Here is a 15,475-nt window from a genome sequence, read left to right on the forward strand (position 1 = left end):
TCTTTTGCAATACACACAATATGCGCAAATACATTTTAGAGTAGAAATAAGAAGAGTAGCTGTGGAAATTCATCTCAGAGTCACTCTTATCCTATAGACAGTTCCTTGACCAGATATAATCTCTCCTCACCTGTAAAGCCTCAGGCTGATGGTCAGTGCTGCTGCCTGCTGTCTGTCCTGACCCCTGTGAGCTGCCCTCTCCCTGCTCTGTCTATTGCAATAATACAGATTTTTTTTTAAAATTGGCTAAGAAAATGTTTTGTATAGAATTGAGAATAGTAGTTGTGAAATAAAAGTTTTTTAAAGTTGCTCTTATGATATAGAAATATTTTCTTATTTATTATTATCTCTCCTCACCTGTGAAGCCCCTGCATGACTGTCAGTGCCTTCTTCTCCACATTCTCCTCCCTGCTAATTCTATTAACAATAAAGATTTTTTATTATTTTTTTAAACTGGCAAAGCAATAGTGAGCAAAAATTCTGAGCACAAAATAATGAACGAGTCTATTCCGAGCATTAAGTAATTTAAGGAAAAGTCAGAAACTTAGAAATGTAGGAGTTGTATTTGAACACATTACATGTATTTGAAAAAAATGTGGGGGACCACATCACATCATTGTCATCATTTAGCTAACATTATCAACAGGCAACAGCATGACTCAACTTACACAGTTTGTTTTGAAGAAAGAGTGCAATGTTTTCTGCCTCTTGCTGGCTGGTATACTGAAAATTATTACAATTACAGCGCTGCCACCGAACGTCTCACTTGTGTGACGTGATCAGTATGTCGCTGTCTATTCATGGTGCGACATGTAACAAATGAATCGAAGAAGAGTCCTCGGGAAGAAGAACAGATGAGGGATCCTTCTTGATATGTCTCATGTGTACAAATAGAACAAAATGACAAATTGACAACTACTATATGGAAAACCCGGATGACAGTATTATAGATTGATTGCAAACATGAATATGGATCCAGGAGGATGTCAAGAAACATAGTCAGACAGACAGGACCTGCCATACGACCTTCTCTCCACCATGTAACGTCTTAATTATAGAAAAGTGACTGAAATAGAAACAATAGAAAGAAATTAAACTGGTGTGAGTGGGAAAATCTACTGCTGGTAGAAGCAGCAAAGTTTGCAAAAAATTCAGTGCCCGCTTTATTATTATTGTTCATGAAAAAGCAATGCTTATGAGAGAGGGATTGTGAGAAAGGGAAGGGGGTGTAGAGACAGGGCAATCATCTTGCCACCCATTTGCTGATTTGTTCCCCTCCTCCATCCCCTCTCACTCCGCCCCTCTGTTTATACCCCATGATCAAAGTTCGGTCCCCTGAGTCTAATCCACAGTTACGCGGGCCCGTCTGCACATAACGTGGAAGAAAATAGATCAACGCACTGAGCATAAGAGCTTCGGCAGGTTTCTTCTGAAGATCCACGGGGTTTAATGAACCACAGCCAGAACACTAAATCATTCACACACATCCACGTACACTAATGTGTGCTACATCTTTCAGTATCTTTGGGACAGATGTTAGGGTTGGGTTGGTTCAGGATTTGATTTTTATGCACTATTGATCCGGGAGGTGAATCTAGATGAGTCCAAGAGGCCTGGGTGTTGGGTGTGTGGTGTGGTGGTCGGTTGGTTAAGCTCTCCTCCCCAACCCTGTAAGCCAGGGTTCGATCCCCAGGAAAAGCATGTCTGTGGGGACCAAGGAGCAGAGGGACAGGGTGCACCGGCAATATATTTTATATATATATATATATATTGTGACGCCCACCATGTGAAGGAGGGCGCCTGGGAATGTGGAGTGGTGATAGAGGAAGTGTGTATCTCGCCCCGCTTTGTCTCTGCTGTCGCCCTGGGAGAATTTATGATTTCTTGGCCATTCTTCAGAGAATATGAATGATAACACCAAAGCCTTTCTTCCACTCATGGTTAATGGTTGGGGGAAGCTATTTATTGGCAAACAACTGTGTTTACTCTTTTTAAATCAAAATGACAAAAGAAAGTACCCTAACCCTAACCCAACAGTCAAAACAAAAAAGGAAGTAACTCTAACTACATATCCGCTTATATCTCAGGAACGGAGGGTCGTAGAGACTCGGGAGTAGGTGGCGTCTGACCTAATTCGACCCTTCTGAACACACCAGCCTCCAGCCCGTGTCTCTACGACTTACCGTTCTTGAGATACGGCCAAAATAAAAAAAGGAAGTAACCTAACATTAAAGCTAACACTAACTCTAACCCCAACTCTAACCCTAACCCTTTAAATTGGGGTTGGGGTTAGGGTTATGATTAGGGTTGGGCTGTCCTTGTGTGCTTTGAAAGGCATCTTTAAATAAAATGCATTATTATTATTATTATTGTTAAACACCCATAAAAGGTCACAAGATTAAAACAAGGAACAGAAGCAGCAGTCTTTTTCAGTATAACGGTGGGAAAGGGTGGAAGCAGATATAAGAAATGGTTCACTGAGTTGGCAAGTGTTGTCATATGTGGAAGCCTTTGTAGCGAAATATGTGGTGAGGTGGGGAGTACATTTAGAATGCATTGTTAATGTGGACAGATTTTGAAGTGAAGTGCATCTTTGGATATCGTCTGATACCGGTGTTTAATTAATAAGCCGTATGCCTCACTGTGGGGAAGTGACTTAGATCATTCTTTTATGTCCAAGGCAAAATCAGGCTTGACATAAACAATTATTTTCTAACTTTGTAAAACAAAATGTAAAAAAAATACATACATATTAATGTACTGAGTTGTTATTTATCTTAATTAATATAATATTAAAGTAATAATATCTGATACCAGATCAGTACATTTGATTGGGCTGAGGCCTCTGACTGGAAGTTAGTTTCTTTAAATGATTTACCCATTGTGCATAGCAATGTTATATAATTTGAATATTCCCAACTTGCAGACCAACAATCAGTCAGTGTCCAAAGACACTTCAACAGTGGTTTGGTTGACTGCTGGCTCTGAATCTGGGACATTTGAAGTTATGCAAGTCTTTCATTCGCACATTCTGTCAATAATCACACTATATAATTGTTCGTTCCTTTGTCCTCTCACTTTTTTTTTTTGCAAAGCAATGTGTAAAAATGGACAATTATGATGTCCTAAGTAAACTTGCTATTAACTAATCAATGCAACATGTCATTTCTGTAATTGTCTTCAGCTCGTCAGCCGCCTGCTTGCTGCCACCACCACAAAGAGGGCGTCAGTCGCACACGCTATTGTGTTTCACAGAGCAATTCAAAAATATTAAACCATCACAAAAGGTTCCCTTTGTGGCTTTGACAGACAGAATCAAACATGATTGGATTTTTTTTAACGTCTCTGCATTAGTGGAATCTGATTAGGTTTAAGTAGTAAAAGAAAATTGAGTGTTAATTGGAGGGAGGCGGGGATGCACTCGTTACTTGACAGCGTCTGAACAACAATAAAAAAGACATTTTCATAGTACACTCAAATAATCGCGTCTTCACATTGATAAGCTGATAACTGCTTATGGTGGAAAGCTGCTACACATATAGGACGACGGCCTCACACTGAACATCTCTAATGTCCTATAGGCCCTCATGACATCTGGGTCTAATAATTGATTGATGCAGCTCGCTAAGAGGCACCGAAGTAATAGTTATAATTAATGCAGGGATCCATTAGGGCCATCTAAAAGTGTCATAACTAAGAGATCTGGTGCATTAAATGAGTCCCAGCAGAGGTGATGCAGGTTGAACAGGGACATGACCTACTCTCTTTCCAAACGATTCTTTAAATGATCAACTTTCCCTCAGACTCCTGCGGATCTAAATCTCGATAAAACAGACAGTAGGCCGCTCCCTTCTGTTGCAGCCCTTGTCTGTCAGTCATTTGTTACACCAGACACCTTTTTCTCCTAATTAGCACACCAGACCACTCACAGTGTCTTATACCTATTAAAACGTGGCAACATTTTGCCAACCTAGCCCCTTTACTGTTGCTTAAATAGCCATTTTAGGCACCACCCGCTCACTTGTCTTCCGCACTGCATCTCAAATAAGTTCTCTCTCTCAAAGTGACAATGGCCCGCGGGGAGCCGTGTTCAGACATATTTGCGTTTGTAGCATTTCAATTAGCCCCTTTGAAGAATTTTATGTGAATGCAAAGTGATGGGAAAAGGAGGCGTCTGCAAAAGGGTGCAAGGTTTCATCCGCCACGCATGTTCTCCGTGTCCTCACGTCGGATAGAGGCGGGTTAGAGGGCTTCGGGGATCTTTTTCCATTAAGGATTCCATTCGTTTTAGCCCGCCGTCACGTCCTCCCTGGGAGCTACGGACTGACTTCAAAGCTGTTGGTGGAAACAGCCTTCAATGGGTTCTATTCTTAGGCCTCCGTTCCTTTTAAGTGCTGGCTTAGCATGTCACATATCCCACACTCACACTCAAATATTTACTCTTGTTCTTATTTCTGAATTACAGAGTCTGTCGGTGACAAGCAGAACATTCACTACCTGTAGTTGCAGAATTTACTTCCTAGGACACAATAATGAAGAGCCATGTTAGCAGCTCTGTAAGGCCGGCACACTGGTGATTTTAGCAACATGCTAACGAGCTCACAATCGCCATGGTAATCAGGGGATGTTAAATTTACCATGTTCTCCATCTTAATTGAGCATGCTAACATTTGCTCATGAGCTAAAAACACAAAGTACAGCTGAGGCTGATGTGAATTGTGTTAGTTATTACGTTTATTGGACGAATTGAAAATTTGGGGATTATCAAAGTTATTACAATTCCTTCAGAAGAGAACATTTCTTTATTTACTAATGATGGCAATGCTTTCAATCATTATGGAGACATTCTAACCAAAACCACACATGAGCACCTTGTAGTGGTGCTTGAGGAAACTTGGGGGGGATCGTTAAGTTTCATCCATGTAAATACGCTCCGTGGAACATCTAAGAGCTGTAGCTCTTGGGTGTGCTACGGGACTACAGAGGGATTATGAGATGACAATGATGCCGTTCATCTTTGTTCTTTCTCTATTTTTTTCTCTCTTTAATGTTTGTCCTTGGCTAATGGTTCTTCTGACTTTGATGTTTAGACCAGGACGGGGATGTTTAAAGTGTGGCAAGGCATAATACATGCATAAATGTATTGGTCCCATGCTCTGTCTGACGGTGTACGGAAAGACTTTAGGCTGAGAAGGGGGATAAATGAAAAACAAAATCCTCTGAGGGACCGCTTTTTTATGTAGGCTACTCCTTTGCCATAAAAATATGAAAAAAAACAAGAAGAAGAAGCAATGACTATGAGCCACCCCACTATATCACTTGTGTCTGCCAGTAAGCACTTTCAGTTTCAACAATTCAGCAGCACTTTTCCCTCTGAAAAATAACTAAATCATCACAGTTGCTGAACCACTGCAGAGCTGTGTTTTTCGTGCTCACAAGAGTTCATGCTTGTGTCTGAGCGAATGTGCGTCTCTTAGTGGTTAGCTCTGCATGCAAGTATCTGCATATTGCATGTGTGTTACAAAGTGACCCGTCCCTGAGGTTTTGTTGCTGCGACAGACTCTGTGAAATAAAAAAAAAAATGAAAAAGGTCACTGAACAAACTGCTGCATGCGTTAGGCTGGGGTCTGTCACATTTTTTAACAGGTATCATCGTCCGCCGCAGAAGAAAACAAAGCTGGAGGAAAGCTGAACTCTTACGTAGCAGGAGGGTGTTAGCTGCATGATTTTTAAAACTGTGCACCCATGCATGTTACGGCATGCGTGCAAAGCAAAAAAAAGCACTGAGCCTGCATGCCACTTTCTTCATTTACTCAAGGTTACTGTGCATACTGGCTCTGAGGTCTGTTTTGAACTGAATTATTCAGATGTGCTTTCCCTCTTAGTTCCGACCCAGTGGTACATGCTAATGCAAAAATTAGTCCCTCTTTACCCTGCTGATCTTTATGTGCACATGCTGTTATTGCACATCACAATAAACCAGCCCCGGCAACCAGATCTCTGAATAAATCAAGGGTTGCATCATGTCAAGTTGCGTGAGTTGATGGGCTTACGAGTGCAGAGACTTGTCCTGGTGTTGTTTGGAAACAATTTGCACTGATTGCACCCGGCGATGCTGCATTTGCACACGCAGTAAAGTACGTAGACTATTCGTGACCTAATGGTTGACATGTCCTTAAAAACAAACAGTGATGTGTAGTTCAACTCAAATAACACAGGGGTTTTGCACTCCGCACTGGCATTTTACTATGAATTCTCCTTTGAATGAAACACAAAAGTACAGTAAGCATTGTGACGAACTGACTGAGAGCCTCTTCTTCTATTTCGCTTGATCTTAAGGTGGTGAGGCTCAGGTGCGATGTAGTTGTTCTGTCTTTTGCCAGGTTGAGCCACCCCAACCATGAATAACCTTTTTGTGCTCCCATTATATAATTTCCTCTGTTAATTATGTAACAGTTGAATTTATTTAAAATGAATTTATATCAATCATTTATATCTACAGTTAAGCTGTTTTTGTAACAAAAAGGACGAAGCACTGCTTTTAAACTTTCCTCGACTTTTAGCCAGAGGAGTCTGTCATATGTAATTTGTATTAGTAATTAACTCTGTTGATACTACAGTTGCAGACCCAGGAAAGCAACTCCTCAATATGTTTCTCCTCATCCTCACCACCGGCAGATCAATGTCAGTTTATCTATTTCTACATCAACATGGTTTGGTACCAGATTCAGCTGAGGTCTGATTCGCTCCCACTGATTAACCAAGAAGATGTTAGCGCTCACTTGACCACCCTACTGAGCCCAGGCAGGAGGCAGGAGGCAGGAGGCAGGAGGCAGGAGGCAGGAGGCAGCAGGCAGGAGGCAGCAGTGGTGTCACCAGGTAATTTTGTTGCGGCTTAAGCCCTGAGTATAATTTTAAATGTTATGAAGTTGGAGAGGGAGGACTTAATAGCATGGCAGGAACAGACAACAGGAAAACAGGAGATCAGTCAACATAGCAACCAGAGAGGATGAGGCAAAATCGCATCCAAGAGAAAACAGGGAAGGTTTAAAAACACTCTGTTACTGACAGACGGAATGCTGGAACACTAAACACAGAGCTACTAAAACGACCTGGCAATGAGAGACAGGATACACAGGGTTTCTATACACAGGGAGCAGGGGTTATTAGACACAGGTTAAGGAAACTGGTCAGGAAACGGAACATCTGAAACGAGAGGAGAATTTTGGATAATAATATTTTAAACATCACAATTCATAATTAATCTGGAAAGTAAACCGTTTTTGTGGTACACACAATAATTAAGGCATGTCATTTGAATGTAAAATAAGGTGCCAGAGTGCAGACAAAATCCCCCCCAGACCGAAGTCCCGAATGTCATCAAGTCCTGGAACCACTCCAGCTAGGCAGCATGTTGAAGGTGCCCCACTTAAGGGATACAAACAACTAGTCCTGTAGAGCAAATCTACTCATTATTATTGTATGATGTGAAAATAACAGTACTGTAACAAAAGGAACAATCGAATCTCTAATGTGGGTTCAGAAAATGTCAGAGGAGCAACGCAGCCATCTGAAGCATGACCCTACCTATTGAAGTACAAGGAGGCTGCTTTTCAAATCCCTTCCTCCCCTGCCTCTGTGAATGGTTCGGGCCGCCCCTTGTGAGCATTGCAATGTAATATGATGTGATGTGAAGTTGGCTCTACGTGTTTCTCCACAGCCCAGAAGGCAGCAGGGCACGATGGCAGACGGTAAAAGGTCTCAGATCTGGAAAAGCAGTTTGACCTTGCGCATGCATATCGAAGCCAACGAGGTCGTTACATCGGTTGCGATTTCCATCTGGAGGTGCGTGGTTTCAAGGAAATAATCTTTCATCCGCATCCATATAGCTGTTTTCATTTCTAAAGAGCTTTTTGTACTCGTGTCCCTTTTAAATTGAGTAAAGTGAAAAGGTGCTGGCCTTGGCTCAGCGGGACACTCTTGTTGAATCATGTTTGATGTTTGTGCGTTCACCTCAAAGAGGGGGACAGGGAGGTGGTGCTACGCCAGTGGAGTTGAGACTGCAGAAGCCAGCGAGAGCCTGAGTTGTACAGTACTGAAAATAAGAACAAAGGCACACAATGACACAGAGGAAGGAATAACAATGAGTGCTGCGCCGCAGTGTTGTGTGATTCTCGCGCGTGTGTGTGTGTGTGTGCGGGTTTGGGATTATTATCAGAGCACGAGGAGCATGTACTGTATATATAATTTCACTAATTACTGTTCAGCGCTCTAATTACAACGTAGCAGGGACACATTCAACTCTCAGATCCTTCTCTATGTAAAGTCTTCATACGGCTTCTGTTGTCAATCCACACATGGGCAGACACAAGCCCAGAAAACCCAGAAATAAAAAAGATTCTTCTCCCTTTCTTTTGAACATCCGATCTGCTCCCCATGCTCCCCACACAGCTGTCGCTCCTCTCTTCCTTCATCTTTTGTCAGCTTTACCTTGACTCGCCCTTGCCGAAAGTCTGGAAAACAGTACAGAGAATTTTTAAATGTGGGAAGACGTTTCTGTTTAGAAATATATACATCGTAAAAATATATATTGTCACTCAAAATGACAGTTATTTGGCTGATTTAGGGGACAGGCTGTAGGATAAATGCAATATATGAGGTCCAAAAGAGGATTTAATAAGAGTGCAAGGTCCAGCTTTTAATGCTGAAGAAGTTATGCTGACTGAGGCTATGGACATGTGTCTTAGACACCATGAAAAATCCTAATGAAAATACATTCACCGCAATAAACACTGGAAAAAGCCTTTACTACTCAATTTATGCCCCTGTATTAAGCATAACTGTGTGCCAGAGTGCATGACATCCATTTTAAATTTGCACATGAAGTCTGTCATTTTTCATGAACAACTAAATTGGGCGTATAATTTTGGACACATGAAGACATTCATTTATATGCACAGACACAATTTGAGAAAGAGTTAAGATGTGCATGTGCATCTCAGTTCACCACCACGGTGCCATTGTGCACAGAACTGTAACAGCTACAAGTGCAGAAGTCAGCATGATTACATTCTTTCTGCAACTCCGTGATAATTTAACCTAGATTTAGACGCTACTTCATCCGGAAGAAGTATATTCAGATATTCTCCAAGGAAAAGTACCAACAATGTATAAATACTCCAGCACAAAGGCCCTGTGTTTAAAACGTAAAAATAAATAAATGTAAACATAAAAGGGAGGCAGGCAGGTGAAATAGAACAACGTGCAGGATTTAATGACCAAGTGGAATGAAAACTGGACAGGTAACTGGACACAGACGCAGGGAAAGACAGGGACAAAATACACAAGAAACTATCAGACAAGAAGACACAGGTGGGCAGACAGCAGGGCAGGAGGGCAACTGAGTGGTGGAAACAGAGCAAGGCAGACCAGACTAGGCTATACAGGTTACATTTCTTTTTTTTTTAAAGGTCAAAGGAAACCCACAAAGGTAGGAAGTCAAACAAACAGGACTCAAGTGTCAGGGAATTTCAAAATAAAACAGGAAACAAATAAACAACACATGGCCATGACAAAAAAAAGTGTATAAAAAAAGTATCAAAAGTAAAAGAACTCCTTCCGCCAAGAAATGGCTCCTGTGTCTGAGAGATAACTAGAGGCATTCGGTTGTTGGTGCTGATGCAAGAATGTGTAAGCAGCATTTTACTGTCGCAGCAGGTTGAGGTGGAGATGATGTATCTACTTCATATACAGTTTGGTAGTTTAGTTCGGAGGTGGCGATATGATAAATGGAGAAGTCATAGACAAGTTTACCTCTTTATGTTTAATGTGAAATCTTCATTTAGTAAGTTGCCAAAAACATATACAAGTTATATTCCCCACTGAAATGTAGTGACGTAAAACAGAGTAGCATAATGTGGATATTCGCAAGACAAGCAAAGTACCTTCAACTTTCCACTGACGGCCATAACAGTGAAGAATGAGCCGAGGCTCGATGCAAAAAAACCCTATTCCAGCTGCAGCTATATTACTGCTGGATCATCATTCCCCATCTACAGACATGGGATTTATGGAGCGAATGAAAAGTTAAGATAACCTATATAGGCACTAAAATGAGGTTTCCTGTGCAATGGGCTTACTTCACACAACATGCTCAGCGATTTGAGGATTACCTTCAGAGCCAATCTGCGGCTTTCATTTCACTGAGGGAGGCCGCTGAGGTTTCAGCACCTTATAAAGCTGCCCGACCGATGCCTCCGTTTTGCCGCTGCACTGCTGAGTAGATCCAGAATGCACAGAAATGACTTTATCTCCCAGATGACCTGTAAAGCGCTTTTGCATCAGCCGGGAAGAGATGGAGGAAACTGACCGGGAGGTGAACATCTGGTGGATGCAGGGTTAAAAAAAAACACTTCTATGTAGAAGATATTTCCTGTGTATCCGGATTCAGGTGATTTTATAAACTTGGCAGAAGTCAAACATGGCAAGCAAAGACCAACATGATCACCTGTGTGTTACTATCTTGTCAAAATAAGACAATGACATTGAATTTGACAGTTTTCTGTGAGAAAGCTGGTGCAAGTGTGAACCTGACTCTTTTAGAGTGGTGGTTTTCTTTTCCAAAACAAAACCTTTTGTGCCATCTAGTGCCCATAAGCCTACTTACACAGTGGCTTCTTTACTCGATGTGACCACTAGAGGGCATCATTTGTTGGGTTACTACTGCAGCTCCACCAGCTGTCACCAAGCAGTCCTCTCTCCTCTTTTATAAAGTGCCATTTCTTTGAGAATCTTTGTGTGACAAGCAGCTGGAAAACGGATCAGTGTAGTGCTCTTCTATTAATCAAAAACCGCTAATGAGGTGCCCTTGAGCAAGGCATTTAACACCAGCTAGTCCAGTGGAGCTGCTCAGTGGTTAACAGCCGCAGACTGTGGTGACAGCTGCAGGTCCCGGCTGTGAAAGTGTCTAAACCGTATGTACAAAAAAATGAAGGAGAACAGTGAAAATGAGCCTGACGAATATTTTACTCTTTATGAAAACAGATGTTAATTAAAAAAAGAAAAAATGGCAGCACATAAGCCATTTCAGTAAACATATGCTACTATCTCAAAATGTTTTACTGATTTAAAATGGTAACCGTGTTTAGAAAAAAACAAGACAACATAAAAACTAATTCTTTATTACCACAACTCTAAAAATGACACAAACGGTATAAACAAAAAGCTTCATGGAGCTTCCAGCAGTCTGCTAAGGTTTGTGACATACAGCCTTTTCATATGCAAAGTGGATATTTCATAATGTGACCATGAACGTTTATTTTTCAAGTTGCCCTCGACAACGAGGGATCACTTATTATTGTTGGTCTCAAGGCAACACTGATTTCGGTCACTACATACCAGTGACTGGCAGAGGTTGCCTACATGTGCAATCATTAAGCAACATCACTAAATGTTTAGTATATGTAATTCTACATCTCATGTTATATTTCTACCATCACACATACTCATTTATACTATTTTATAACACAACCACACACATAGGGACATACAGCAGCTGGTAGAACGGTTTCCATCGGGCCATTTGAAAGTGACTTCCTTGCCATACAGTGATCATAGTTACCAACTTAAACTACAAAACTATTAAAGTGTGTAGCTTTTACTGGGATCTATTAGCAGGAATGTAATATCTATTATCTCCAGTGGAATATTATAATATGCAAACACTGGACACTACACACATAAATATCCCACAATGCAATATGGTAGTGTGGACGAGGTTCATAACAGACAATGGCAGTGCTGTGATGGCAATAACGCTCCAACGTAAGTGTAATTCTACTTAACTCAGCGTACTATATTTTTAAAATTACTTCAGACTTTATGATTCTCACAAATCATTGTTTGGTCACATGAGGTTGGTTACCACGGTTACGCTTCTCAGAAAGTTTGGTGTCTGTTGAATGATAAAACACATTTAGACTATGTAGTGAACAGTATGTAACTGGCCATTCCCATTTTCACCTTTTCATGTCGGGCCACTATTCTCCTCCATGCTTGGCACTCGGGCGGAGTTTCAGTTGGTTGCAATCTGCCAACATCACCGCTAGATCTCGGCAAATATGAAACAATGCATCTATAAAAAGTCACAAAAGTGTCCATAATGATCCGTATGCATGGTCAGTGTGAGGGTGGGTTAGGAAAACAAATAAGGCAGTTCTGTGTTGTTAGATGGGCTACCAGGAGCCAGTGAGAGGTTTTGTGCTACCTTCCTTATTCAAGTGGTGATGTGTCTGCAACAAGTCACAGACCGATGTCAGTACACTGCCGTCTGATCGCTGCCATTTAAAGGCCAGACATCACGTAATCATGAACTATTCTACTCTTTCAACCTAAAACACAGTTTCACTTGTAACTGTAGATTTTTTCCCAGAAGTTAATTAAGCCGCCGGTTTGTGGACAGAGAGCAGTATTCAGGGCAGAATGAGCAGGCTGTGCAGTCTGAAGCGCTGGTTTACTGTCACATGTACAGTCCTGAGATCAGATGCTGTTGTTGTTGTTGGTCCAGTCAGTGGAGTATTCTGTGGAGGTATCTCTCTGGGTTGTTCTCTCCTGTTCTCCTCAGTCCTGAGCTGGTTCTTGCGGGTCTCTCAGAAGACCCCGCAGGGCCCTGGCTCTCAGCTAGAACCGCTGTGGCCCCTGTACCTCTCCCTGAGGTGTGTTGGCATGGCTCTGGACTGTTGTGTGCTCCTCCTGCCTCAGAATCGCTCTCCTTCGCGGGATCCTTCCCCAGGCCGCTTGGCGAGCTCTCCCCGATCCTGAACAACATAAATAGGGTTGCTGAAAACAACATTACACTACACGTCACTATTACAGCTGTGAATGTATATGAATTCATATCAAGTCAGCAGTTTTTCTACCTGAGATGATTGAAGGCTCGTAGCCAGTGTGAGCCCAGCACCTCCCTCCCGTTAGGCCTCAGCCCTCTCCTATGACTTCGGGCCCTCAATCCTATCAATGCCTGAGCCAGTTCAGCCTCATCCCCGTGGCCCCAAACCAGCTGGGCCCTCTGCTCCGCGTCCTGATCCCCCGCCGCCCTGAATAGTCTCTGGAGCTGCCACAGATTCACGTTGCTGAAAATGTTGGCCGAGCCAGCCTTCCTGCTCCTCCTGTCGGACAGCCGCCACAGCGAGGAGGGGCCCGCCACCATGGAGGAGGGGGGGGAGGCGGGTACGGCATCCATCCGGAGAGGCAGGGGAAGAGGTGGCATACGCTGCCTCTGCTCTGTGGAGAAGTCAGTAGGAGTTTCCACTCCTTGAGGATATGTTTGCAAAGTGAAAGACCCTAAAAAAAAACACACACAACAGAAGACAACATGAAGCACGTGAGCTCAGCCTGCGTCACGACACCTACAGACAGCTGCCACCATGGAGACCAGTCAGCCGTGAGTCTTCTGCTCTGATTCTTTAATCCTGCTTTAGGAAGTGAGTGACGAGCCGCGCTTCAAAGCCCATTAAACTGCAGATGGCAACTTTATCTCTCTTGACTGTGGTTTGTAAGCGGGGGCCACTAAAAGATAAGTTATTCGCCGAGTGACCGCGGCCGCATATAAGCCAACGACCTTTCCACTGAAATGATCTTTCTTGCAGCTTGACAAAATAATCTTTAAAGTAAAAGCTCCACCTGCGGGCTTTCGACGACAGATTATGGAGTTTACGCAGATGTACAGAGACCGTTGAGATCATACTTAAGTCAAGAATGAAGTTTCACATCCTCTTTTAGTGAAGCTGCATTCTACAGGTTTCAAACTGCTTACTTTCCTCATTACACATTTACTATCTAGTCGTGTATATTTAATTAAAAATCCAAAACTAGAGAGGAAAACAACGTTTGAAGAAGAATTAATAAATACTGATCTGAGGCACCTCACCAGGGCTGAGAGACAGTTTATTTGAACTGGTTCTGTAGTTATGTGTGGACGGATGTTTTGTTGTTGTTAAGTAAGAGGCTGTCTTAGTCATCCGTGACTTGTATGACAGAGGATGTGACAGTGACTATGTACCTGTTTTGTGTGGACTTTTGACATGTCAAACAAATCAAATCAAATGTACACCACAGTAAGCAGGTGATTTGAGGACACGCTTGTGATTTCCCCAGATCATTATGGGATGTCTATACCATTACCCACACACTCTTATACATACACAGACCGACTCCCTCCTCTTTTTTTTAAGTGGCCTTGCTTAACATTGACCAAACGCCACAGGCTTCTCCATTAATCCCCTCCCACCGGTGTCTCAGATCTACTGTTTGCACAACGAACAAACTGGTGCACAGACACCCGATCCCTTTGCAAAACCCCTCTTTGCTAAACTTTGCCCAGGCTTCATGGAGTCTCTGGAAACAAATAATGTAGGACATTTCAAATAGGTTCACTATTTGACGAGATGCAGTGACTGAACTACTGACTGTGCCACCGTAAAACAGTGAACCCGTGAGGGTCATGTGATATACGAGAGGACTTCTGCTTACCCGAATATTAACTGCTGTCTCCGGCGCGCTTGGAGCTCCTACAGCATCTCCCTTCCCTCTCCGTCGCTCCTCTTCCAATGCAACGCTCCCACAATGGCTGAAATGCAGCAGGACGTCTGTTTGTTGTCCGGCTTCACTCGCAACCGATTTCTGTCCTTGAGCCCGTCCGTCCATCACGATGTGGAATGCAGGCGAGCGACCAATGAGCGCGGAGAGATCCTCCGGGTCCCTCCTGTCGGGGCAGGGGCTGCGGCTCCGTGTGGACCAATCACAGGCGTGGGTGAGGAGGGGGAGGGCAGTGGGCCCCGCCCTCTTGGGCGCGTACGCTGATATCCATTGACGTCAATGGCACGAGACGTTTTCTGTCAAATATGTACGAGGGAAGTTAACATGTGAGCATCCTGCGCACAAATCTACGCAAACACGAGCGTCACTGTCTCTTTGTTATGAAGCACTTCCAGTCATATAATAATAATAATAATAATAACTACAATAAAAAAAATAATAATATAGTGTTATTACCATGATAATAATAATATTATGTTGTATTTTTGTTTCTTTGATTGAAGAAAATAATATTGTCATTAATAATGTAAATGTTTTATTGTTTCTGATAAAGAAAAAAATATCACTTTTATTTTGAATTATGGAAGCCTGAGACTGATGTCATTTTTTATGTTTTCTTTGCACAGATTTTCAGATCGGGAGAGAGGTCACACGCCCCAGTGGAAACAACACCGTGGGGACATGGATGAATCCCGCGAGTCCGGCAGAGGAGGAGCAGGCTTTGAATTACAGGCCGCCCCCACCCCCCCCCCCCCCCCCCCCCCACACTCCACATTCAACAGAGGAAACGGAAGAGACGAAACATACAAGACGGTTTTTCATTTCAAAACCCCGGGGCCGTGGAAAGAACACAGAGTTCCTTTTTGTATACCTAAACTTG

The 15,475-nt window shown here is 42.7% G+C and overlaps 2 protein-coding genes across 2 annotated transcripts in view; one reads left to right on the forward strand and one right to left on the reverse strand.

The window, feature by feature from the left end:
* Positions 1-11,164: 11,164 nt before the first annotated feature.
* Positions 11,165-14,724, reverse strand: LOC311021166 (uncharacterized protein). Its single transcript, XM_084021566.1, has 3 exons — positions 14,530-14,724; positions 12,918-13,341; positions 11,165-12,815 (listed from the first exon to the last, which is right to left on the reverse strand). The coding sequence occupies exons 2-3, from the start codon at positions 13,265-13,267 to the stop codon at positions 12,566-12,568; spliced, it is 600 nt and encodes a 199-aa protein (XP_083877692.1). The 5' UTR covers positions 13,268-13,341; positions 14,530-14,724; the 3' UTR covers positions 11,165-12,565.
* A 578-nt stretch (positions 14,725-15,302) lies between these two features.
* The window catches only part of marveld1 (MARVEL domain containing 1), a 1,618-nt gene continuing 1,445 nt past the window's right edge, over positions 15,303-15,475 (forward strand). The window contains exon 1 of the mRNA XM_084021270.1: positions 15,303-15,475. This exon is cut by the window's right edge and continues 1,445 nt beyond it. The gene's annotated coding sequence lies outside the window, so the exon portion shown is untranslated.

Source organism: Eutrigla gurnardus (assembly GCF_963514095.1).
Source record: "Eutrigla gurnardus genome assembly, chromosome: 11".
Lineage (NCBI taxonomy): Eukaryota > Metazoa > Chordata > Actinopteri > Perciformes > Triglidae > Eutrigla > Eutrigla gurnardus.

What these genes read in the sequence shown, in the direction of transcription:
- LOC311021166 (XM_084021566.1), bottom strand. Translation starts at nt 13,267, where the DNA reads ATGCCACCTCTTCCCCTGCCTCTCCGGATGGATGCCGTACCCGCCTCC. An exon ending in CGAGCCTTCAATCATCTCAG is followed by an intron (nt 12,816 to 12,917) that starts GTAGAAAAACTG and finishes TATGTTGTTCAG; the next exon opens with GATCGGGGAGAGCTCGCCAA.